This window comes from Octopus sinensis, linkage group LG18 (genome assembly GCF_006345805.1).
Source record: "Octopus sinensis linkage group LG18, ASM634580v1, whole genome shotgun sequence".
Classification (NCBI taxonomy): domain Eukaryota; kingdom Metazoa; phylum Mollusca; class Cephalopoda; order Octopoda; family Octopodidae; genus Octopus; species Octopus sinensis.
Genome location: NC_043014.1, coordinates 35,300,348 through 35,326,992, shown reverse-complemented (window position 1 = coordinate 35,326,992; position 26,645 = coordinate 35,300,348). Strand labels below are relative to the sequence as shown.

Genomic DNA, 26,645 nt, shown 5'->3' with positions numbered 1-26,645 from the left:
GTCCAGGGCCAATCTGAAGATAAATAACAATAAGAACTACGCTGTAGTGACGCTTATGACAATACTTACAGTTGCTTTAAATCGGATGGTGTAGACTTGACGCCTTTCATAATTCAGCGCTTTGGCCAATATTAAATCAGTACGCCAGGATTTCGTTTTGTTCCGCCTTGTCGGAGTTGCGAATACGAATGTTTCACAGCTATTTTGTACTGAAATGAGAAATTATTAGGATGTATATAAAACATGCATTGCATTAAGATTCGTTGTCGAATATTGTTTTGCGAATTTTATACCTAAACATACACGTGTGTGACATAGTGATCTCATATCAAGATAAACGGTGCATGATCTCGCAGGTGGGACCCAGTTAAAAATATTTTCAGGTCGAGTAGCCCATCCCGCTCAAACGATCCTTGAATAAGGGTTGTTTAAGGATGATGAACGAAACACCCATGTTTCCAGAGCTGAGTTATTCAAACCCTGAAGAATTTTTCTCAAGACATGACTATGGTCCTGTCCCACTACTTCTGCTCATGATCAGAGATGCACATATCATCAGCCACCAAAGGACATGCTCAACTGGTTAAAGTCAAACAACTGACAAGCAAATCTGTGGTACACCAATGCACATGATAACACTTCCAATTTGTTGATCAGAAGCCATGAGAACCTGTACTTGGTTCTGCATCCGGGCATTATTATTATTATTATTATTATTATTATTATTATTATTATTATTATTATTATCATCCTCATCATCATTATCATCTTTCACTTTTGTTTCATTTGTTGCCGAGTGTTTGTATGCTTTCTTCACGAGGATGGATGTTGAAATTTTATACGTGGTAGATTGACATGTTAGGGGTCAGTAGTTTGGGGGAAATTTCGTTTCATTATTTTTTGACAGTAGGTAAGTAATATCTCTTACTAACCAATCAGGTGCTTTCGCAGCTGCGTAAATAATTTCGTTTAATTCATTGAAATTTGGTTTTAGTTCTTGTATAATTTCTTTTGTTAAATAGTTTCCAATTTTAATTTGTTTTCTATTTTGGATTGTATTTGAGAGTTTATGAAGTGGTTCTCTCTCATGCATATTGGTGTGTCTTACAACGGCAAGCTTATGCAGGATTTTCTCTTTCATTTCTGCCCAGTGACTACCTGTTCGATAAGGGTACATCAGGCACATGCATCACAACCATATGTGCGCGACATGGTGATCTCATATCACGATAAACAGCACATGACCTTGCAGGTGGGGGCTCAGTATGAATTGTCTTCGAGTATCTCATACCACTCAAAAGGTTCCTGAATAAGGTTTGTTTAAAGATTATGAACGAAACACCCATGTTTCCAGAGGTAAATTATTCAAACTCCAAAGACCTCCTCTCAACATGTGGCTATGATGCTACCCCACTACTTCTGCTCATGATCAAAGATGCACATATCGTCAGCTACCAAGGTATGGGCTCAATTGGTTAAGGTCAAATAACAGACAAACAAATCTGTGGTATTGAGCAGAATATTTGCTGTAGCCCATCTTTTATACTGAGACAAAGCATGTACACGAAGACAGCACTTCCAATCAGTTAAAATCAGAAGCCATGAGAGACAGTGCCTGACACTGCATTAAGACATTTATTTATTGATTATTATTATTATTAGTTTCCACTGAAGTTCACTTTGCCCTTCGTATTTTCAGGGTCGATGAAATATGTACCAGTTCCGGAAGAATGAAAAGCAAAGTTGACTTCGGCAGAATTTCAACACAGTATGTAAAGACGAACGAAATGCCGCAAGCATTTCCCCCTACGAACTACCAATTTCTGCCAGCTCGCTACCTTAACATATGATATGAATAAATATACGAAAATATCAAACAATGAGAATGAGTGGTCAACTCCGCATTGGTGGATAATGATTCTTTATTTGTGTATTAAAGGCTACCATTGCTTTCATGTCAAGAAATATCTCGACAATTTTTCATTCCAATCACATAAAAAAAACTGATGTTCATTTCCATTTTAAATTAAAACATGAAAAGTCACGACTATATATATGTGTGTGTGTATGTATATGTATATATATATCTGTATATATATATATATATTATATATATATATATATATATATATATATATATATATATATATATATATATATGCTCATGCATTCGTCATAATATAATAGAAAAAATACGTAACTACCTCTTTCCATTAGCAGAATCACATGTGAGAGTAATATTAGAAAAAGCAGGAGTTTCATCCAGATCAGAAATCTCTAGAGGTCCTTCTAAAAAGGTTCCAGGTTTAGCATTCTGTAATATAGAAAATGCATGTATGAATATTTGTGTTTGTACACTTCATGAACTCTTCTGTCGTTGGGCAGCAAATGAGGGCTCCACAATTTCTTCCTGAAAAACAACACTGATGATTTTGTTTATAGCGATCAAATATTTACCTGAGCTTGTTTACCCTCCATCAAATCGACAATTCCTGTGCAATTACACAGGTGTACCACACGTCCGAAGTCGAAATGATGGCAGGGCAGCATGAAATGAAGTGTTTTGCTCAAGAACACAACGCGCCACCCGGTCCGAGAATCGAACGCACAATCTAGCGATTGCGTGCGGCTACATGGCATTCATTGTGTGTGTGTGTGTGTGTTGTGTGTGTGTGTGTGTGTGTGTGTGTCTGTGTGTGAGCATGGAGGAGCGTGTGCTTATGTATGTATGTATGTATGTATGGTATGTGTTGGTGTGTGTATGTATGTATGTATGTATGTATGTGTGTGTGTGTGTGTGTTGTGTATGTATGTATGTATGTATGTATGTATGTATGTTTCTGTCTCGCGAGACAGATGAGTGACAACCTGGCCACTGGGGTGGTGTAACACACCATACTAATCATATCTGTTGGGCATGGGAAGAGAGTGTAATTCGGCAGGAGGACTTAACGACATGCAAAGGTACATGAAGCCCAGTTTACAACTACACAGCGGCTATTACCGGTAAAGGTTTTAGTTGCCAATTCTGTACAAGACATTGTAGATCTTTAACTGGCTAAAAGTCACATTCGATCACAGCACCATTGACAGTTAAGTTCGTGCAATGGCATACTCGATACCGAGGGGGCAGCCTAATGTTGTATGTATGTAGTATGTATGTATGTATGTATGTTGTATGTATGTTGTATGTATGTATGTGTTTTGTGTGTGTATATATATGCTATATATTTAAATTACACGTATATAATATATCGCAAGCACAGACATACATGCATATATGAGAGATTCATTTTTGCCAAATGCCATCAATGCGCAATAGGTACTTGTTCTATCAATCCCAAAAGCATGAAAGGGAAAGTTGACCTTGGCAGAATTTGAACGCATTTGCCTGGCATGCTAGCGATCGTGACATTTTGCTGCCTTATATATCTTTTACTTGTTTTAGTGCTGGGGCACCGCTTTGATATTTATATATTAAAAACAAAAAGGAGAAAATGCTTTGAGAGCATTATCATGGGTAAAAGAAATAAAGTATTAGCATTTTAAATTAAAACTAGCAGTATCACCCGGCGTTGCTCGGGTTTGTAAGGGAAATAACTATAAAGCATTTTTAGAGAGTTATAGCCAAAAAATAGCAAAAAAATGGAAAAAAAATGATGGTAAATTTTTTTTGAGAGTTAAAAAGGTCGAGTTGCGTCCCTTAGACAGTCTGTGGTTTGTGTTTCTGATTCTCGACCCCATGTGGAATTTATCGATTTTTTTCAGAACTGGGGGAACTTTTCAAAATTTTCGCTGCGTTAGTTTTGAATTATGACATTGAGCTATGTGTGTATCAAGTTTCATCAGAATCGGTTGAAAGCCGTGGTCAGGGTGAGGGTACAACCTAACAGACACACAGACACACACACAGACAAACTGCTGTTTATATATAGAGAGATGTGCTATAAAAAAGATGATTTAGTCATGCTGAAATGAATAAATCGTCTTTTTAAGCAACTGAAGCAAGATGAATATGTTGGTAACGATGTTCCCAGACCGCTCGACAACCGATGATTTTTAGGTCCCCGTAACGTAGCAGTTCGGCAAAAGAGACCGATTGAATAAGAATCAGGCTAAAAAACATAAGTACTGGGGTCAATTCATTCAACAAGAAAATTCTTCAAGGCGATGCCCCAGCTTGGCCAGATTCTAATGACTGAGACACGTAGAACGTAAACGGTAAACAGTAATAATAAAGTTTATCGTTTTCTGATAATTTTCATGCCTTTAAATACCCAATAAATATTAAATCATTTCTCTTACCTCTTTAATAGACCATTCCTTTGACGGAACAAAAGACGGTGGTTCGTCATTGGAATCTTCCAGAAGAATCGTGATATTATATTTATTTTCGTTCTTCCCATCCTGAAATCAAAAGCAATAATTTCCAGTGAAGTCGTTTTGTGTTTTAGGTTGTATATGGTTTTTATTTTGCCTTTGGCTGTTCACACACACACACACACATACACACACACATACACACATATATATATATATATACACGGTGTCCTAGAAATTGCGCACCACCCTGGTTTTTTAAAAGAATAAACCCTTGTTGATTTCAAAAGCACTTTCTTGAAATTAATGGTAACAAATGCTCAAATTGAGCACCCTCTACAATAAAACATGCAGTAAAAATGTAATAAAATAAAATGCTTTAATTATTTAAAATGAAAACCAGAATGGTACGCGACTTCTGGCACACCCTGTATATATGTATGTATATTATTTCTTTATTGTCCACAAGGGGCTAAACATAGAAGGGACAAACAAGGACAGACAAACGGATTAAGTCGATTACATCGACCCCAGTGCATAACTAGTACTTAATTTATCGACCCTGAAAGGATGAAAGGCAAAGTCGACCTCGGCGGAATTTGAACGCAGAACATAACGGCAGACGAAATACCTATTTCTTTACTAGCCACAAGGGGCTAAACACAGAGAGGACAAACAAGGACAGAAAAACGGATTAAGTCGATTATATCGACCCCAGTGCGTAACTGGTACTTATTTAATCGACCCCGAAAGGATGAAAGGCAAAGTTGACCTCGGCGGATTTGAACGCAAACATAACGGCAGACGAAATACCTTTTCTTTACTATCCACAAGGGGCTACACAGAGAGACAAACAAGGACAGAAAAACGGATAAGTCGATTATATCGACCCCAGTGCGTAACTGGTACTTATTTAATCGACCCCGAAAGGATGAAAGGCAAAGTTGACCTCGGCGGAATTTGAACTCAGAACGTAACGGCAGACGAACTACCGCTAAGCATTTCGCCCGGCGTGCTAACGTTTCTGCCAGCTCGCCACCTTCACCCTGTATATATATGTATGTATATGTATATGCTTTATACGTTAACACGTTTATATAATCACATATATACACGTACATGTAAATTTATATTTGTAAATAATATGCATACCGAATGACAACATTGCACATTTAATTTCTCTCTCTTTCCCTCCTCCTCTTCTCCCCTTTTCGCTTCATCATTTTTCTCTTCCCACTTACTCTCACTATGAAACAGATTGTGTTTCTACATCCGGTCCTACTAACTCACTCTCCTACTTTCTATTTAAACTAAACCTCCCATACTGGCACTCATCATAAATTTTCTCTTATATCTCTTATTGATTTTACTTCTTTTGTTAAAAGGTATAATCCGAAGTGTTAGATCCGTTTCTGTTCCTTTCATTGGTGTTTTTTTTAATTTCATTGCACGGTCTCTCGTTGTTAGTACTTCGTTTCTTGACTTTTCAACCACCTTTTTTGTTTTACTTGCTTAACTTCGTATTATCTTCGCTTTACAGATGCATTCTCATCCCCTCACTCTCTTTCTCTCTCTCCCCTCTGTCTCTCTCTCTCTTTCTCACTCTGTCTCTCTTGCCTTCACCCCTGTCTTTCCCCCCCTCTCTCTCTCTCTCTCTCTCTCTCTATTTGTGTGTGTATGTGTGTGCGCGTGTGCGTATGTGTATGTGTGTGTGTGCATGTGTGTATGTTAAGCTGAGGATAAAGATTGCCTTTTGTTATTACAACAACTGCTTTTGTCGCTATTGATTATTTGTTAATAAGCCCACTATAATATATATATATATATATATATATATATATATATATCTATATATATATATATATATCCAGGTAATACATCAGTTTTAAAATGTATTTATTACCATGTTTCTCTTGATGAAACTGGTCTCTGTGCCTATCTACTTACCCTCTTTGTGATGTTGGTAAATGGAATAAGTATAAAATTGAATCTTTCCAATTTAACTTGAAAAATTCCATATGCAGCTGAAGTTTGCTCTACATTTTAAAACTAATGTAACATTTGCATTGTTTAATTAAATGAAGTCGCATGAAACGATCGTACTGTATTACCTTTGGATATCCTTGTTGGTTATTTTGACTATAATCACCCAATTTTGAATTATATGGATAATACCATACCAAATTCTGGTGCCTTTAACTTAAGTACCATATTCAATTGAATCTAAATTTTTACTGAACTTATATATATATATATATATATATATATATATATATATATTATATATATATATAGTATATATATATATATATATATATATATATATATATATAGTATATATATATATATATATATATATATATGTATGCTTATATGTATGTACGTATATGTATATATGTATGTATATGTATATATATATGTATATATATATATATTTATTTATATGTCAATACATATTAGTGATTGATATAATTGGAGATATTTCCATCATAGATTTATGTGCTTAAGATAGTCAATTCTCAAGGTGTCAGATTTGATCTTCCTGCATGCAACCTAAGGTGTCTTCTGCTATAACTTCTAGTCAATCAAAGCCTTGTGAGTGAAATATGTCACACAGAAACTCATCCATGATATTTGGGAAGTAGACTAAATCATCACCATCTCCAAACAAAATTGAACAAAATTAACAGATTTCATTTTTAACTCTATTGCATGCATCGAGCTCATGTCCCCGGTCAACGGATAACTTCCTTCCTTCCAACCAATCTCGAAGAACCTGAAATGGTTCTTAACTCTGACATCTTTTGTTTTCTTCAGACAAGGAATAAAAATATAATCAAAAAATTGTAACAACGACAGTAGCATGGGTTGATAGAACAAAACGAATGAAGGACATACTGTAGCCAATAACTGGAACACAAACTTTCTTGGTGACGTTTCATAATCCAGCTTTCTCTTCAAGGCAATCAATCCGAACCATTTATTGTTAGTGCTGGTAGACATTTTCCTTATTTGAAATATCGTACAGGGGTCCTGAAATAGATCGAAGACAAAAATTGTACTCATGAACAGACGAGTATATAGATTTCATAAAATTTTGGATAGTGAAATTGCAGCAGATGTATGTTATAGATTTTTGTCTTTCAGCCTTATGAATGACGGTGGGTGTCTTCGTGTGTGTGTGTGTGTGTGTGTGTGTGTGTGTGTGTGTGTGTATGTGTGCGTGTGTGTGTGTGTGTGTGTGTGTGTGTGTGTGTGTGTGTGTGTGTGTGTGTGTGTGCGCGCATGTGTCTTCGTTTTTCGTTTTTCTTGTTTCAGCTCAGAGCTGCGGCCATGCTGATGCACCGCCGTTTTAGAAAAAATATGGAACGCTTCACGAATTTGCATGTCATCCTTGCGCAGGGGCCATGCTAATCGTCTCTGTATCGTTCCAATTCTAGTATATGTACTGTCTGTGTCTGTTTGTGCGTGTTTGTGCTTGTATGAGTGCGTGAGTGTACGTGTATGTGTGTAAGTGCGTACGCTCATATATTAACATTTTCCGTTGAGCATGATTGTAGCCTCATAAACGCGCGCATATGAATTTATTGGTATTATTTACTCACCATTACACGTACTTCATTTGCTGATGGGGATTACAAAGTTTGATATGTTATAAATGATAAATAATAGCGATAGATAATACCAATGTATCTTTCAACTTCCTGTTTTGATATGCAATAACTCTGCATCTAAACCAAGATCTTCTTTGATGCTATGAAAAAACCCGCGAAGACCCTTTTATTGGATATATGATGTGGTCTAAAAAAAATACTGGGACGTAGCACACCTCAACTTAAGAACCCTTACTGCGAAACAACTTCGGCAACAAGCATCTGAGTTTTTAAAAAACACTGAGAACTGGCCAAAACTTGACGAAAGGGAGATCGAAAATAACGTAAGCAAACCGCAGCTACCATCATTAAATTCTTGTGTCTCTCCAAATGTAGTTGAGTCATCAGGGAAAACTGTAGAATATATTCAACTTAGAGTCATCCTGAAGCCACAGTTCGTATAAAAAGTTTCTACTTATTCGAAACTATCATTAAGCAACAAGCCATTCTTAACACGGTTAAGAAGAATCTAACAGTTCTAATATTGAAAGTTATAGACGATGTTGCTAGCGACCACATGGAATCATGTGATGTTAATTACTGGACTATTAATACTTTCATAAAAGAAAACCTAGGAGAAATTTGAAGTATAACGTAAACAAATCGCAGCTACCATCATTAAATTCTTGTGTCTCTCCAAATGTAGTTGAGTCATCAGGGAAAACTGTAGAATATATTCAACTTAGAGTCATCCTGAAGCCACAGTGCGTATAAAAAGTTTCTACTTATTCGAAACTATCATTAAGCAACAAGCCATTCTTAACACGGTTAAGAAGAATCCAACAGTTCTAATATTGAAAGTTATCGACGATGTTGCTAGCGACCACATGGAATCATGTGATGTTAATTATTGGACTATTAATACCTTCATAAAAGAAAACCTAGGAGAAATTTGAAGTATACACGCCAATGAAACTAAAAACTAACTGGAAAACAAAACTTGAAGAAAACATCAGCAACCTGCACCGCCATATTGGATGGTTAACCATGGTAATAAAATATATATTTCTTTACTACCCACAAGGGCCTAAACACAGAGGGAACAAACAAGGACAGACAAACGGATTAAGTCGATTACATCAACCCCAGTGCGTAACTGGTTCTTAATTTATCGACCCCGAAAGAATGAAAGGCAAATTCAACCTCGGTGGAATTTGAACTCGGAACGTAACAACAGACGAAATACCTATTTCTTTACTACCCACAAGGGGCTAAACACAGAGGGGACAAACAAGGCTAGACAAACGGATTAAGTCGATTACATTGACCCCAGTGCGTAACTGGTACTTAATTTATCGACCCCGAAAGGATGAAAGGCAAAGTCGACCTCGGCGGAATTTGAACTCGTGTAACGACAGACGAAATACGGCTACGCATTTCGCCCGGCGTGCTAACGATTCTGCCAGCTCGCCGCCTTTGATAATAAAATATAAGAGGAATAATGAGTTTACACCTTAATTACATCTTACGAATAAATTAACAAAACTCTAAGGTGACTCTTCACATCAAGCGTATACATATATATGCGACACATTGTTGGCTAGCCATTGAGTATCTACCCATGAGCGCTTCGGCCCTTTGGGCTGCATATACCCTATAACGCCCCAGAGCGACCTGATACGTGTAATGGAGAATGAATAATACCAAAACATTTCCCTTTTCCTATTTTAATATTATACATATGTATGTAGATACGTACATACATACGTACTTACATACATACATACATACATACATACATACACACACATGCGCGCACACACATACACGCACGATATTCCAGACAGGTTATATGGCATTCCTGGTGTGTGAAAATGACATCGGCATTTGTTGTTTTTCACACAGTAAAATTGTTAGTGTGTGTTTTCAATGAACATATTATATATATATATATATGTATATAGAATAAAAATGTATGCAAATGTGTGTGTGTGTGTTTATGTGTGTATATTTGTGTGGGAGATATGTATGTGAATGTATCTAATGCTCATGTGTCTGTGTGCATATATATATATATATATATATATATTATATATATATATACATATATATATGTATGTGCATGTGCGTTAGAGTGCGTATGCATGAGATCTTTATATGCGTATATATGTATTCGTGTAATTGCTTGAATATGTGAGCTCACGTCTGTAAGTGTGATTGCGTTAGTGTACGTGTGAGGGAGAGATTGCGAATGTATGTATATATATATATATATATATATATATATATATATATTCATATGCGTGTAAATACGTGTGCATTTTCATACACACAGACACAAATATATAGATGTGTGTGTATACGTATGTATGTATGTATGTATGTATGTATGTATGTATGTATACACCTATCAGTGTGTGTGAAAGTATGTGGGTGTACAGGTGTGAGGAACTAGGTGAAGGACATGGGGTCCAATTAATGATATTCTATGACGAATATTTCTCTATTTTAAACAATTTGCGTCATCTATACAAAGGAGGATGGTGTGTTGTATAATCATTATGAATATCTTAGGGCATGGGATGTATGCTTGTATGGATCGATATATATATATATTATACTATATTATATACAAGTGTGTATATGTATGTATATATATATATATATATATATGTATGTATATATATACTTATATATATACATATATATATATATATATATATATATATATGTATGTATGTATATATATATATATTATACTATATTATATACAAGTGTGTATATGTATGTATATATATATATATGTATGTATGTATGTATGTATGTATGTATGTATGTATGCATAATAATAGAACAGGAAAATCAAAATCTTTCGGTATTTGTAATTCTCCATTATGCGTGTTTTATTTGCTATTAGGAATAACAAAGGTTTACATGTTAGATAGGCATGTAAAGAATTTCCTATTAAAAACTCTTCAGATAAAGAACAATTATAATACAAATAATAAGCTTCCTATTAAAAGTACAAGGCCTGGAATTTGTGGTGAGGGGATAGTCGATAACATCGACCCCAGTGATTATCGTCTCCGAAAAGATGAAAGACAAAGTAGCCCTCGGCGGAATTTGAACTCAGAACGTAGTGGCAGACAAATACTGCTAAGCATTTCGCTCTGTGAGATAACGGTCCTGCCAGCTCATCGCCTTTGTAATACAAATAATGGTTTCAAATTTTGCCACAAGGGCAGCAATGGTCTCAAAGTTTGCCACAAGGACAGCAATTTTGGAGATGATGTATCGACTACATCAACCCCTATCCCAGTGTTCAACTGGTACTTAATTTATCGATCCCGAATGGATGACAGGTAAAGTCGACCACGACGGAATTTGAACTCATACCGTAAAAAAGGAACAGATAATACAATGTGGCTGCAGGTCATAACACCCGGGCAACGCCGGGATGCATTGCTAGCATAATATAAGTTGGGGTAGTTGGTGTACGTGCTGGTGTACATGTATATGTATGTGTGTGTATACACACACACACATACAGTTTTCGAAGCTATAAATGACATACGCACACATACACAAACACACATACACACACACACATACAAACTATGTTTTATATATTAAGATTATGTATGTGTATGTGTGTATGTGCGAGCGTGCGTGCGTGTGTAATGCCCAATGTAAGAATTTATTTAGAATGATATAAAGTCCTTACCAACGCATTGCCCTTGAGTGAATTACATTTTACCTCCAGGTAGCCAGTATTTACATCTTCGTCTTCAACTACAATAATTGGACTGATATCAGAGCCGACAGCTGTGTCCTGTGAAAGATACAGTATAGATGAGCTGTATATACATATACACAAAACACACACACACACGCACGCTCGCACACTCACACATATATATATACTTACTTGAAAATGGATGCGTGGGATTCAATTAAATGATAAGTCATATTTATATATATATATAAAGTTAATTCAAACATGAAAATACAAAGAGAAAACACAACAAAGCGAGGACGTGGAACAAATATAGTATTATTGGACGCTCAGGAAGGAAGGGAAGAAGGAGGATTTTACGTTTCGAGCGGAGCTCTTCGTCAGAAACATAGGGAAAGGAAAGATCCAGAGAAGGAAGACGGGGGAAGAAAATCGACAACGGTACACACGCGGTCATATATATATATATATATATATATATATATATATATATATATATTATATATATATATATATATATATGTATGTATGTATGTATGGGTACTGGACGTCACCAACTGTGTAAACATGAAATACGTAGACAAACGAGTTAAATACGTAAACAACGAGAGAGAAAATGGAAAACAGGACAAGTGCACACAGAGAAATGACCTTTCATCAGTTGTCGGCAATCTATCTACTCCTCATTTCGAGGAATGCTTGAAATGAGGAGTAAATAGACAGCCGACAACTGAAAGGTCGTTTCTCTGTGTGTACTTGTCCTGTTTTCCATTTTTTCTCTCGCTGTTTACGTATTTACCTCTTTTATATTACGTATTTCATGCTGTTTACACAGTTGGTGACGTCCTGTACCCATATATGCACACACACACACATATATATATATATACATACATACACACATATATATTATCTATTATTTATTTATTTATATATGTATATATATATATATATATATATATAATATATATATATACGCATTCCTCCTCGACTTACGATATATGCGACTTACGAAAATCGAATTTCGGTCGTTGGGCAGCTGCGCATATGATAACTACGGCAGCATGTGACAACGCAGGCCTCCCTCAGACCCAGGAATTCACTGCTTTTTCACTGTATCTAACACGGTCGCTTTAAAGCATTAGTTGCATGAATGAAAAGAGTATTGAAAAATATACATCCGACGTACGACCAGATTGACTTACGACTTGTCAGTCGGAACGAACCACGGTCGTAAGTCGAGGAGGCATATATATATAATAAATGCGAAAACTAATATCTGTGGTTTCTAAGATTCAGCTTGTTGGAGCCCATGGGAGAGTACTTAAGGACAAATCTAACCATTTCACTACATAAACCTGACGATTGCGCAATCCAAGAAAGTACTGGTTTATTTCAATATTGTAAAATTGTAAAAATTGTAAATAATAAAACGTGGAAGTTGGAATTTCATTGATTGATATTTTCTATCATACAAACTCAGATATGTATGTGTGTGTATGTGTATATATATACACATATATGTAACTCGACTCCCTCAGTCACGAATAACCACGGGAGCGCCTAAGAGGTTCCCCCTCCGGGGTACAAATCTGGGCGGAAAGTCGCCTCAAGTGCATTGATAGACAGACGCACAGATAGTGAGAGAGGGATGGGGAGATAAATAGATAGGTAGATAGATAAAGGAAAAGTAAACTACTGAATAACATAAGCATGTTTCTTCTGTACGAAGTGGACTCAGCACTGTGTATTAATTAAATACTAGTCAATATTATGCTGCTGTAGCAATATTGTTTTCTTCCTTGCTATCTTCACTGTTTGAGAAAAATATTAAGAATGATCTCGTTTGAGATTACAAACATCTTTGGCTAGTCTATTTTGATTGGTTAGCATCTAAGCGCGGTCTGTCTCTGTACTTACTTCGCGCCAGTGTGTAAACTGACCAATCACGGCTTTCGGATAGGACTTTTCATTTGAGCCATCTTAACTCTTTAAATAGGCTGATCATATCACGATTCATGTCTTTTGGCTTAAGACCTTTTAAGGTCTTGGTCGGAGACCACACAGAGCTTACTCAACCATGTTCCAGTTCGAAAGGCAGACGACAGCCAAACATAATATGAAGACGCTATTGTAAACCAAGCGACAGACATAACGTCATCACCAACATCGTCTCCATCTACGAAGATTTAACTTGTACACAAGATAAATACAGATTCAACTCATGCTGTATGTGTGAAAATCTCACCGCGGAAAAACAGTTGCAGTATATATATTTGAAAGAATATCTATACCAAGAGAAAAATATGCACAACAAGTGACTCAACTAATCTCAGCTCCGAGACTCAAATCTTGTATAGAACTCATTATCGTGTATTACATGAACTGATAAAATAACTCTAAAATAACTTCATTTTAACACAAAATGTTGAGACTTCTCTCATGCTCTGTTGTATTTGCATACACCTTATTTCTGTACTTCTGTTGCACGCACGAACACACAGACACAAATATTATAAGCATGCATTCATGGCACAACACTACGCTAATGATAACAAATCACTTTGTACATTGTGAATAAAATCTATCTTCTCTTTATAAAAGTAGAACGGTTTTTGGCGTCCCTTTATTCATCTATTCTGGCACTGTATATTAAACATGTCTTATGGCATATATAACATTATGTTATGTTATGTTATGTTGGGATGCGGCCGGACGCTGTAGAACAAGAGGAGAATAATGGCACCGAAACTCCTCACGTACGGTCGTATTCTAACACTGCCATAGCTCTTGTTGCTGCTGTAGATTGCCATGAGGAACTGTACCTATTCAGTGCAGAGGAAGCAAAAAAAGGTAAGGAGATGGATGAGGAGAGGATAAATTGAACTTACCTCGCTGATAACTATTAGTGAGGCAACGTCATTGAACTTCGGCGGATGGTTATTGATATCCTCGACTAGAATTGTAAATACCACACTTGTAGAATATTTACCGTCCTGCAATATTAGAAAGTAAGAGATTATATTTAAAAAAATAGATTTAAGAAGCGTTTGAGAGTGTGTGTTTAGAGAGTTAGAGCGAACTGAAGACAAATAGGGAGAGTGATTTAGAGAAAAGATTTGATGAGTGATAACGAGTAATGTTGCGTAAAACAGTTTTAAAATGAATTATAAAACGTTTGAGCGTGTGAGAGGGAGAAAGAGACAGACAGAAACAGAGATGGGAAGAATTAAGGTGAGTAAAAGGATGCTAGATTATGTTGGAGAGAGTTAGAGAGAGGAAGAGGCAGAGAAGTGAGAATATTAGGGGTGTATGAGAAAATTAGTGAACAAGAGTGATCTGAGGTTTTACAGAAGGCTTATAGTTCATAAGTGTTGTAATGAATTAAAGTCTTAATTTTACTTTAGTCAAACCTATTCCACAGGCAATAACTCCAAAAATATAGATATAAGGATTAACAAAAGATAAACAGAAATAACAAATACTTACAGTGGCTGTCAGTTTTATTCTATACTCCTGAAGACTAATGCTCCTTTTTAAATATAAATACCCCTCCCATTTTCTCTTGTTAGGTTTGTTATTCTGAATTACAGTGAAGTAGTCACATGATGATTGAAACTGCAAACAGAGATGAAAGACTAGGGTTTAGCCAATCTTTATAAGTGTACAAGAATAAGTTGTTACGAAAATTATACAAGACTTCATAATATGCCTGGTATGCTCTAGACAGGGACTGCATTGGGCTAAATATGTGCTTTATAGAAAAAAAGTTTAAGTATCATTACATGGGAAGTGAATAGCAGAAAATGTACTATTGAAAATTTAGGTGTCATAAAAACAGAAGAAACCAACTTAAAGAACAAAAGTATATGAGGTATCACCCCTTTATAAATAATATATGTTATATATTGGGTTGTCCGAAAAGTTCGTGCCGATTTTTAATGGAAAGAAAAAGGTCATTACATTACATTTTTAACCAACCAAATATGAACCATTTTGTTGCACAATGCATCTCCATTATTCCTTTAACTTGAAAATACCCTCTTTCCAGAATTGAAGTGCCTGGGAGGGTAAGTCGAAAGGTAAGCTACTATAAATCGGCACGAACTTTCCGGACAACCAAATATATTTCACACACATGGCTAAGGACCATCCACAACTGACTCAATATTCATGCGAAAGGGGCGCACGGTGAGATCCAATACGAAATTATGGTGTTGCAAAGCAAACTGTTAAACCAGACACCTCTGTTCCCATTTTATATATTGTATATGGTATGTATATACGTATATGGGATATATGAGGATAACCTCTGACGTGGTTGGAAAACAAATACCAACCAGTTGGGATTCACCGTACAGACACAGTATATATACAAAAATATACGTGCGTGTGTGTGTGTTATGAGGCTAACACAAGTTAGAAATAAAGGTGTGAAGACGATTCTAAAATTTTACACTTTTTTTTTGTAAAAATACATTTAAAAGTCTTGCTTTGGAAATAAAACCTGTACATAAACCATAGGAATATCAGTATGTGGAACAGACGATCACGTCAACAACAACAACAACAACAGCAATAACAACAACAAACGTATATATTGAAAAATACCAACACTTGTATCGCATGTGACAGTCAAATTCTTACTATTGGCTCCATCATCGTTATCTATTACAGTGATGAGAGTAGGCAGTCGATCGGATACATTTATATTCTGAAAGAGAGATGACAATAATTTATATATATATATAGCCTATTATTGAACTGGATGTTAGTGTAACATGTATGCAAAGTTTCGTGAATATTGGTTTGCTCGTTTAGGTACTAAGATGGTAACTGACAGACAGACAAATTACCATTTATATATATATATATATATATATATATATATCGGTAAATGTAATATGTGACAATTATTCGGTAGCCATGATAAAACTCCGAAACCGTCTCCCCGGCCCCCGTGAAGCCGGGGCTATACCATTTTTTCCGATGGCCGAATAACTGAAGAGATGGCAGCGTGGATTTCCACCCCAACATCCGAAACTCGGAGTTTTTTCATGGCTACGGAATAATTGTCACTAGAAAAAAATCATTAAAAACAATAATATTTGTTCCCTCTAAGGCGGCGAGCTGGCAGTAACGTTAGCACGCCGACGAAATGCTTAGCGGCATTTCGTCTGCCGTTACGTTCTGAGTTCAAATTCCGCCGAGGTCGATTTTGCCTTTCATCCTTTCAGGGTTGATAAATTAAGTACCAGTTACGCACTGGAGTCGGTGTAATCGACTTAATCCCTTTGTCTGTCCTTGTTTGTCTCCTCTATGTTTAGCCTCTTGTAGGCAATAAAGAAATAAGAAACGTTAGCACGCCGGGCGAAATGCTTAGCAGTATTTCGTCTGCCGTTACGTTCCGAGTTCAAATTCCGCCGAGGTCGACTTTGCCTTTCATCCTTTCGGGGTCGATAAATTAAGTACCAGTTACGCACTGGAGTCGATGTAATCGACTTAATCCATTTTTCTGTCCTTGTTTGTCTCCTCTATGTTTAGCCTCTTGTGGGCAATAAAGAAATAAGAAACGTTAGCACGCCGGGCGAAATGCTTAGCAGTATTTCGTCTGCCGTTACGTTCTGAGTTCAAATTCCGCCGAGGTCGACTTTGCCTTTCATCCTTTCGGGGTCGATAAATTAAGTACCAGTGACGCACTTGGGTCGATGTAATCGACTTAATCCTTTTGTCTGTCCTTGTTTGTTCCCTCTATGTTAAGCCCCCTGTGGGCAATAAAGAAAGAAATATTTGTTCCCTCTTGCAACTAACTGGTGTGATTTTAATTAATAGGAAATTGTGGTAAGATGACAGTATGCTAACTCTTGTCTAACACACATGTTGTTTAAGCACATTTGACGTAGGAGCAGTGAGGCACTCAAGTGAACCCTCGACCACATGACCAGACTAGGCATACCTATTTCTTTACTACCCACAAGGGGCTAAACACAGAGGGGACAAACAAAGACAGACAAACGGATTAAGTCGATAATATCGACCCCAGTGCGTAACTGGTACTCAATTTATCGACGCCGAAAGGATGAAAGGCTAAGTCGACCTCGGCGGAATTTGAACTTTATAACGTAGCGGCAGACAAAATACCTATTTCTTTACTACCCACAAGGGGCTAAACACAGAGGGGACAAACAAGGACAGACAAACGGATTAAGTCGATTATATCGACCCAAGTGCGTAACTGGTACTTAATTTATCGACCCCGAAAGGATGAAAAGCAAAGTCGACCTCGGCGGAATTTGAACTTATAACGTAGCGGCAGACAAAATACCTATTTCTTTACTACCCACAAGCGGCTAAACACAGAGGGGACAAACAAGGACAGACAAAGGGATTAAGTCGATTATATCGACCCCAGTGCGTAACTGGTACTTAATTTATCGACCCCGTAAGGATGAAAAGCAAAGTCGACCTCGGCGGAATTTGAACTCAGAACGTAACGATAGACGAAATACGGCTACGCATTTCGCCCGGCGTGCTAATGTTTCTGCCAGCTCTCCGCCTTAAAACTAGGCATAATCTGAATTACATTAAATGTTCAACGATCTGGAAGTACGTAGCAGTGATAATCAAACTTACCTCTTTAATGCGATCAAATTGAAGATTGGTGTTTTGAAATTTCGGTCGTTCGTCATTCTCGTTTAAAACGTTGATGGTTAAATTCTTAATAACCTGTGAAATAACAACAAAGATAATATGACAACAAAAAAGAAAATTTGGGATGAAAATATTAGGGTTCTCTCTCTCTCTAAAGCCTCCTCTCTCTCTCTCTCTCTCTCTCTCTCTCTCTCAAACACACACACACATACCACACACGCACACACAAACAGACACACAAAATTCATAGACAGGAATTCTAAGGAAGCCCGTTGTGTGTGCGTGTGTATGTATATGTGTGTATTATTATTATTATTATTATTATTATTATTATTATTATTATTATTAAGGCAGCGAACTGACAGAATCGTTAGCATGCAGGACGAAGTACTTAGCGGTATTTCGTCCGTCTTTACGTTCTGATTTCTGCTGTCCTTTATTTATTGTTGTTGTTGTTGTTGTTGTGGGTACGCTCAGCGGTCTAGTAGCTTGTAGTTTCGAGAATACAGCCACAGGTACACGGCTTGCGCAACGAACACATAACCATGCACACATAAAAATTACATGTATATCTACTTAAATACGACCATACATAGAAATATACACACATATAGATACGCATACAAATATACAAAAATATATAGGACGAATCTGATTACTTTTTTTCCAAAGAATGGGCCTGCGGTTTACGATAGAAAGTAACCTGGATCTTTTCGGTTCGAACGGCAGTTTTTACTACCGGAGTCATGAAATTGTCACCCATAATTATGACCCTAGTATCGATCTATTGCATTTCAATCTGTTTTAGGGTTAGGGGTGGGGGGAAGAGTATCTTTTTTCTTCAGAAATATAAATAAACCCAATCTGTTTCTTAAACGAGGGACATATTCATACGGCACAGAATGTTTACCTCAATAGACGTCAGTGATTGGTTGAAATTGCAGAAATTGAAGAAAAAAATAACAAATATCTTACAAACTATAGAATTTTCTCAATAAAGCCAAGAGAAAAAGATGTTTTATAAACACATTCTACCTGTATACGAAGTTTAAAATTTTTTTAGTTACCTAAAAATTATGTTAAAAACTGCCGTTCAAACCGAAAAGATCCAGTAACCTAAATAACGTAGATTTTTTTTTAGATATCAACTTAGAGTTACTATTAGATAAATTTAAACCCTACCGTAAGCCCTCTGAAAAGCTATGTTATATTAGCAAAGAATCTAATCATCCACCCGTCTGCATATGTCTGTATATGTATGTAGCCATGTACCTGCGTCTGTATGTTTAGTGTATATATGTATATTATATAGATGGTTTGGTATGTGTATATAATGCTAGATGTATAAGTAATCTAGCGTGAAAGTTTTTTAAACGGATATATCTTTTGAATTATTAATTGATTAATATTTTACAGCTAATTATTTGCCCTGGGTATTCAGGCTCTGTCCTTCTTTCAAAGATATTTTTGATTTAAGGTTTTCTTTGATTTTAAACCGCAATTTGTTATTGCATGCAACCGGTTATTGAAAAGACCGTTAGTTGAAAGGACCAATGAAACAAAACCATTTTCAAATGTGTATCTATCAAACTAAATGTATATTTTTGCTTATAATCTTATTTTTGTTCCATTCTAAACAAAACTGTCCGACGAACGGGAACGTGATATTTTTGCTGCTTTTCAATAAAACATATTACTCTGCCTCCGGTATTCGAGCACTATTTTTTCCACCTTGTTTCGCATTTATGTGCTTGCTCTGGTATATATATATATATAATCAAATAGGGTAATAACATAAATTATTATTACCAGTGGCCTAGCACAAAAGACGAATTAGTCATTAGACAATATATTATTCATATAGAAATATAATAAAAGGCTTCCTACTGACGAACCTTGCCTTAGCAAATATATTCCATCTGTTTGCTAGAAAGAGGTAGAAACTGATCAGTCTGGGATATATCTGTAATGGTAAATGCTTTTGATTTTCATTCCTTCCTGAATTTATCCCTTTTGGTGTCTCTAGCACTACGCTTCCTTATTTGGAAGCCTTTTATTATATATATATATATATATATATATACATATATATATATACCAGAGTAAGGACATAAATACAAAACAAGGTGGAAAAAATAGTGCTCGAATACCGAAGCTAGAGTAATATGCTTTTTTTTTCAAAGCTATAAAAATATCACAAAAGAACTGCTACTGAGAGTTTCACGGTTTCTGTTCATCGGGCAGTTGTGATACAGATTCTGTATCATAGGTGGCCAACGAACGGAAACGTGAAACTCTGAATAGCAGTTTTTCTGTGATGTTTTTGCAGCTTGAATAAAAATAGAAGTACGTATGTGTGTGTGTGTGTGTGTGTGTGTGTGTGTGTGTGTGTGTGTGTGTGTTGTTTTTATACACACACACACACTACATATAAATGCATACATGCCCGTCTCTGCATGCATATGTGCGTATCTCTTAGGGCCCAATGTGTGTATTCACTCGCGAGTGCAAAATAAACTTACCATTAAAGTGCTGTTGAAGAAATCTGCTGCCTTAATTTGCAAAACATATTTCTTTTCTTTCTGTAAAAAAAAAGAGAACCTCGAATTAATTATTTCCATACAAAAACGAACACACACGTGCATATAATCATATAAGTATAAACAAGTACATGTGTGTATACACACACACACACACATGTATACATATATTGATTGATAAATAGATACATACATACACACATACATACACCAACTCAAGGAATACTGATGGAATATTCCCATCAAAACATCTGCGAAATGTAAGCATAACAGGTCGGATATTGTTGTTTGGGACAGAGGGGGAAAGGTATGAACCATCATAGCGGTTAGCTGCCCTGCAGATATAGATATCTCTTTGGAAATCAAAGGAAAAGAGGATATCTATGGACAACTGCTTCAAAACCTCCAGCTTCTATATCCAAACTATGAATTCCTATTCATATCAATCATAATTGGAGCACTAGGTTTTGTCAGTAAATGCTTAAAGGAAAATCTGGATAAACTAGGATTTTCAGAAAGAGAAATTGAGCGGCTTATTCGTACATTACATGTCCAATCTGTGAGTGGAACATTAAAAATATGCAAGACTTTTCGCAAGATTCAAATGTGAAATTGTCTGTGTTAACTACATCCCAAAGATGGAGCCTTGTATCTTTGTTGGAAGCCGACTCCCTCCTCAGTTGAAGATTTATAATAATTAAAAAAAATAGAAGAGTAAATATATGTGGGTACTGACACATATAATGTTTTTTTTTTATTGCATGTTTTCCTTTTCTTATTTTTCTTAATTTCTTTCTGTCTTTATCTATAAAGTCGGAACAGAATCCGTCACTCGTCATTCCTGTCCAATGGTTTAAACCTACGATCACTAACAACATTCTATATTAAAACCGAGAGAAGCAGACTTTATTTAACGAGATACACCCTATAATATCACCTGGTGAGACGTGTCTGCAACGAGAGATGCACACTTTAACCATTTGTACAGTATCCACGCGCGAGAGATCGATGCAGGATGGATCGAAACGATCGCTATGAGCAATAAAGTTTCTGGTATATTCCATTTTCCGTCTCTATCATTTGTTATATATTCAATGTACGTTGGGAAATTCCTGAGGTAGATCCAGTGACAATTGTTCAAATGCCGTGGATGACGTCAGATAGCCGTAGGCAGTGGACGTGTTTCATTGCCTTACTACTAGAAATACACCCAACATTTAAATACACACAAACACACAAACACACACACACACACACACACACCACACACACACACACAGATATATACACATATACGTACATACACTCAGTTTTCAGCAATATGTGATGGTATCATATGTGTAATATAAAATAAAAATGATAATGGATCTTTTCGGTTTGAACGGCAGTTTTTTCTAGCGGTGTCATATGAAATTGTCACCCATAATTATGACCCTAGTATCGATCTATTGCATTTCAATCTGTTTAGGGTTAGTTAGGGTTAGGGTTAGGGGTGGGGGAAAGAGTATCTTTTTTTTTCTTCAGAAATGTAAATAAACCCAATCTGTTTCTTAAACGAGGGACATATTCATACGGCACAGAATGTTTTCACCTCAATAGACGTCATTGATTGGTTTAAATTGCAGAAATTAAAGAAAAAAAAACAACAAATATCTTACAAACCATAGAATTTTCTCAATAAAGCCAAGAGAAAAAGATGTTTTAAAAACACATTCTAGCAGTATACGAAGTTTAAGAGTGTTTAGTTACGTGGAAATTATTTTAAAAATCTGCCGTTCAAACTGAAAAGATCCTTGATAATTAATAATAAACCAAAATACCTCATAATCCAGTTTATTTACAAGATAGACACTGTCATTATCCTCGAACGTACAGGCCGGTATTCGAAACATGTCTGTCATTGTATTAATACTGAAACAAGGCAGCACAAAGTAGCTCCTGGTAGCATCAAATGAACCCACTTTGTATCCTGAAAGTTAAGAAAGACTATGAATTAATTAAACTGGTAAATATAAGGAACAGAAGTAAAATATTAAGTTTCTGCGTCAGTCGTAATAAATCAACCCGAAGAAGTATTCTAGGATTTTATTTTCCACAACAGGGAACGGAAGCAGAAGGTGTTATTGGCCTGATACTACAAACGATTATATGAACTTACTTATGAAAACTGAAGCTGTTCATGCTGTTATCCACAAGAAAAACCTCTTGGTGTATCTAATATAGAAAATTAGCAGGAAATAATTATGGACGAAGAAATTATAATACTAGCTATAATTGCTATTAATTGATTGGTCCTCATGTCAGATGTCAATGTGGCAGCTGACACCTATTTCCACCAACAGCAAAGTTGACGTGGGTACACGGCAGACTCGGCAGAGTTATATGTTAATTCCGTGAGGGCGCGTGGCTTAGTGGTTAGGGCATTCGGCTCATGATCGTAAGGTTGTGAGTTCGATTCCCGGCGACGCGTTGTGTCCTTGAGCAAGACACTTTATTTCACGTTGCTCCAGTCCACTCAGCTGGCAAAAATGAGTTGTACTTGTATTTCAAAGGGTCAGCCTTGTCACTCTCTGTGTCACGCTGATTATCCCCGAGAACTACGTTAAGGGTACACGTGTCTGTGGAATGCTCAGCCATTTGCACGTTAATTTCACGAGCAAGCTGTTCCGTTGATCGTATCAGCTGGGACCCTCGTCGTCGTAACCGGCGGAGTCTTTTAATATGTTAATTCCAGATTCCTGCAGTTTGGGGATTTTTTTATTCTTTTTCATCTTTTGGTTTCCAAATATATTTAGAAAATATGATTATTTTCCTGACTACTAACCTCCTAGTTGATTGTATAACATTTATATCTAAACTGCGTTTCCATCGTTTTGATTTTCGGTTTTCATGGGATTATCGGCCGCAGACTTGATTATGACAGGAAACTTTATTTCTAAACTATGAGTAGTAATGTCCTTGCCATCAAGGCCCCTGGTGCATACGATTTGATAAACAGGGAACTGTAGCCTAAGTAACTATATCTTAGATTTTTGAACTTTTAATATTTCAAGAGTTCTGTGTTCTTTTTTCCAACGTGGTACGTTGGAAAGACACTATAATAAAAGACACTTGCCGAAGTGCTACGCAGTGGGACTGAACCCAGAACCATATGGCTGGGAAGCAAGCTTCTTACCACGCGTCTCTTGATAAGACAAACGAAATTAATTGATTTTGTTTATTTCCTCATTAACGTTATAAAAGTTTCAAGAATATGTACAAGCATTCCTGGAACTTGATTTATTGGACCAGATGTCAAGAAGTGTTTAAAATGCTTATCTGATACTTCTTTTAATCCACCGTTGAATGCAATCTCACGAAGAAGATTGATTGCATGAAATTTTAGGTAAAGATTTGTCACTTTGGTATTATACTCATAGAAATAGGCACCGCTGCTAATACACGGCCATACCTACAGAGTAAATGGATTTTCTCTCGGTTCTGACGTGGTTCTGATTTCAGTCCCACGGCATGGTACCTTGAGCAAGTGTCTTCTGCTAGAGTCTCGAGCCGACCAAATCCTTGTGGATGGATTTGGTAGTTGGAAACTGAAAGAAGCCCTTCGTGTATGTGTCTTTCGTGATTGTGTTTGTCTCCCACCGACGCTTGACAATCGATGTTAATTTGTTTACGTCCCCGTAACTTAAAAGACGATAGAATAAGTATAAAGCCTAGAGAGAAATAAGAAGTACTAAGGTCGCTTTTTTGACTAGACCCACCAAGGCAGTGTTCCAGCGCGGTCGCAGTCTAATGAGTGAAACAAGTAAAAAACGCAAGATAAGAACTAAGCTTCCAACTCAATGAATTATAATCTACGTGACTTAGTATTCCATAGACCCATACTCTTCGTTGTCTAGCATCAGCGTTAAACGACGCACGACGCGATTGGCCCTATAAACTATATTTACTCAATTCGATAAGCTGCCGTACATTTTCAGTTAAATTTATTTCATTTGCATGATTTGGCTCGTTCCATCTCTATGTTACAATAGACATGTTCTCGATACCGCAAAGTGAAATTAATCCGAGTCTTCATCGGTTGCAAAGCAAACATTCTATTTTATCCATTCAGCCTCACCTGCGCGTGTGCACAGACACGAACGCAACGCGTTCCACTAAACAAGAGAAGAATGGAGAATTAAAGAATTACCTGTATATTGATATTCGGACACATTAAATTCAAATGGATCAGGGGCGAGAATGACTGGTATTCTTGATTCCTGTTGATCTGGAAAAAAATATAGAGAAATGCAATATACTCGCTTAAAAGCCGCACACCGTAATGACTTTTAAGCTAGACCCCCAAAACTAAAGAGAGCTAAATAGCATGACTATAATACGCCTATAATGACTATATGTCCCGGCGTTGTTTCATTAGGGGTTAAGGAGGGATGAGAATTTATTCTGTAATGCAATTATTCTATTGTTCCAGTCCCAAGTGTTGAATTCTAGTCGTTGGCCAATTTGTCCCCAAGTTCTTATCTCGACGTAAAATTAACGAAGCAAAGGTCATTTATCTCCCCTTTGATCTCTAACGTCATCTGACAAACGCCAAAGAAGATGGCGTGAATCAGCCAAGCTTTGTCTGCTAGAAATAACAACCCAAATGCTTTTAAATCAGATCCCAATGCTGGATGTTCAAGGACCAAATGAAGGGCAGATTTTAAATTCTGGGATCATTTTGATTCCAGAACGGTGTATGTCTTTGTAGAGCAAATGTAGAATGAGGTACACGGGTCCCGGACGGACAGAGAATTTCGCTTTTATTAATATAGATGTGTGTGTGTGTGTGTGTGTGGTGTGTGTGTGTGTGTGTTGTGTGTGTGTGTGTGTGTGTGTGTGTGTGTGTGTGTGTGTGTGCATATATATATATATATATATATATATTCGACGGATGACCTTAAGTGGACATCCATTATGCTAGAAGAGCCGCTATTGTCTTACCATTAAGAAAGGAATATTCTCAAGAAAATTTAGCAAACACCAGATCGTATCTTTTCATTTGGCTTCCTCGCTCACGTTCTGGCGTTTGGTAAATTTTCTTGAGAACATTCCTTTCTTAGTGGTAAGACCATAGTGGATCTTCTTCTAGCATAATGGATGTCCACTTACAGGTCATCCCTCATATATATGTAATACAATTTTTTCTGAAACTTCAGATTTTTCAATATGCTAGACCACTGGTTTTAAATTGATATCAATCAAATTAATATTCAATTTTTCACCCTTATTATTTTAAATGTATATATATATATATATATATACTCTGAGTTTCTCGTTGCCGTTCATCAGACAGTTATATATATATATATATATATATATATATATATATATATATATATATATATATATATATATATATATATATATATATACATATATATATATATATATATAAACGTGTAATATCAAATAAGTTAGTATCGAGTCAGCGATATGTGGAGACGCAATGGCCCAGTGGTTAGGGCAGTGGACTCGCAGTTGTAGGATCGCGGAGGATGAAGATGATGATGATGCTAATGATGATGATGATGATGATGATGATGACGACGACGACGACGGGGATTCCCAGTCCCTTTCAAATATTCATTATCCCATAGAAGTAAAATTAGATACTTAGTCATTAAGGTAAGAAATGGTTATTTCCAGACTTACTTTGAGATTTCACGACCGGATTCAGAACTGAAATCATAAGCATCACCAATGCCAAAGATTTGTGTGCCATTTTGGGGTGTTCTGAAAATGTAGAAGAACATGGGAAAATGA

The 26,645-nt window shown here is 36.4% G+C and overlaps 2 protein-coding genes and 1 non-coding gene across 3 annotated transcripts in view; all 3 read right to left on the bottom strand.

Annotated features, from left to right (window-relative positions):
• The window catches only part of LOC115221699, a 24,128-nt gene extending 23,927 nt beyond the window's left edge, over positions 1-201 (bottom strand). Inside the window, exon 1 of the mRNA XM_029791904.2 lies at positions 70-201. The gene's annotated coding sequence lies outside the window, so the exon portion shown is untranslated. The remainder of the gene's footprint in view (positions 1-69) is intronic.
• On the bottom strand, positions 72-26,645 carry LOC115221697 (protocadherin Fat 4-like). Its single transcript, XM_029791903.2, has 13 exons — positions 26,535-26,645; positions 25,030-25,107; positions 22,661-22,809; positions 20,823-20,882; positions 18,283-18,375; positions 16,265-16,363; positions 15,139-15,267; positions 14,541-14,645; positions 11,638-11,745; positions 7,219-7,353; positions 4,306-4,407; positions 2,205-2,314; positions 72-209 (listed from the first exon to the last, which is right to left on the bottom strand). The coding sequence occupies exons 1-13, from the start codon at positions 26,602-26,604 to the stop codon at positions 200-202; spliced, it is 1,248 nt and encodes a 415-aa protein (XP_029647763.1). The 5' UTR covers positions 26,605-26,645; the 3' UTR covers positions 72-199.
• LOC115221837 lies at positions 7,678-7,788 on the bottom strand. The gene has a single exon (XR_003882657.1). It is a non-coding gene; the product is annotated as a U6 spliceosomal RNA (small nuclear RNA).

What these genes read in the sequence shown, in the direction of transcription:
- LOC115221697 (XM_029791903.2), bottom strand. Translation starts at nt 26,604, where the DNA reads ATGGCACACAAATCTTTGGCATTGGTGATGCTTATGATTTCAGTTCTG. An exon ending in GTCCGAATATCAATATACAG is followed by an intron (nt 22,810 to 25,029) that starts GTAATTCTTTAA and finishes CTTAACTTTCAG; the next exon opens with GATACAAAGTGGGTTCATTT. An exon ending in AGGAATGGTCTATTAAAGAG is followed by an intron (nt 2,315 to 4,305) that starts GTAAGAGAAATG and finishes TCTATATTACAG; the next exon opens with AATGCTAAACCTGGAACCTT.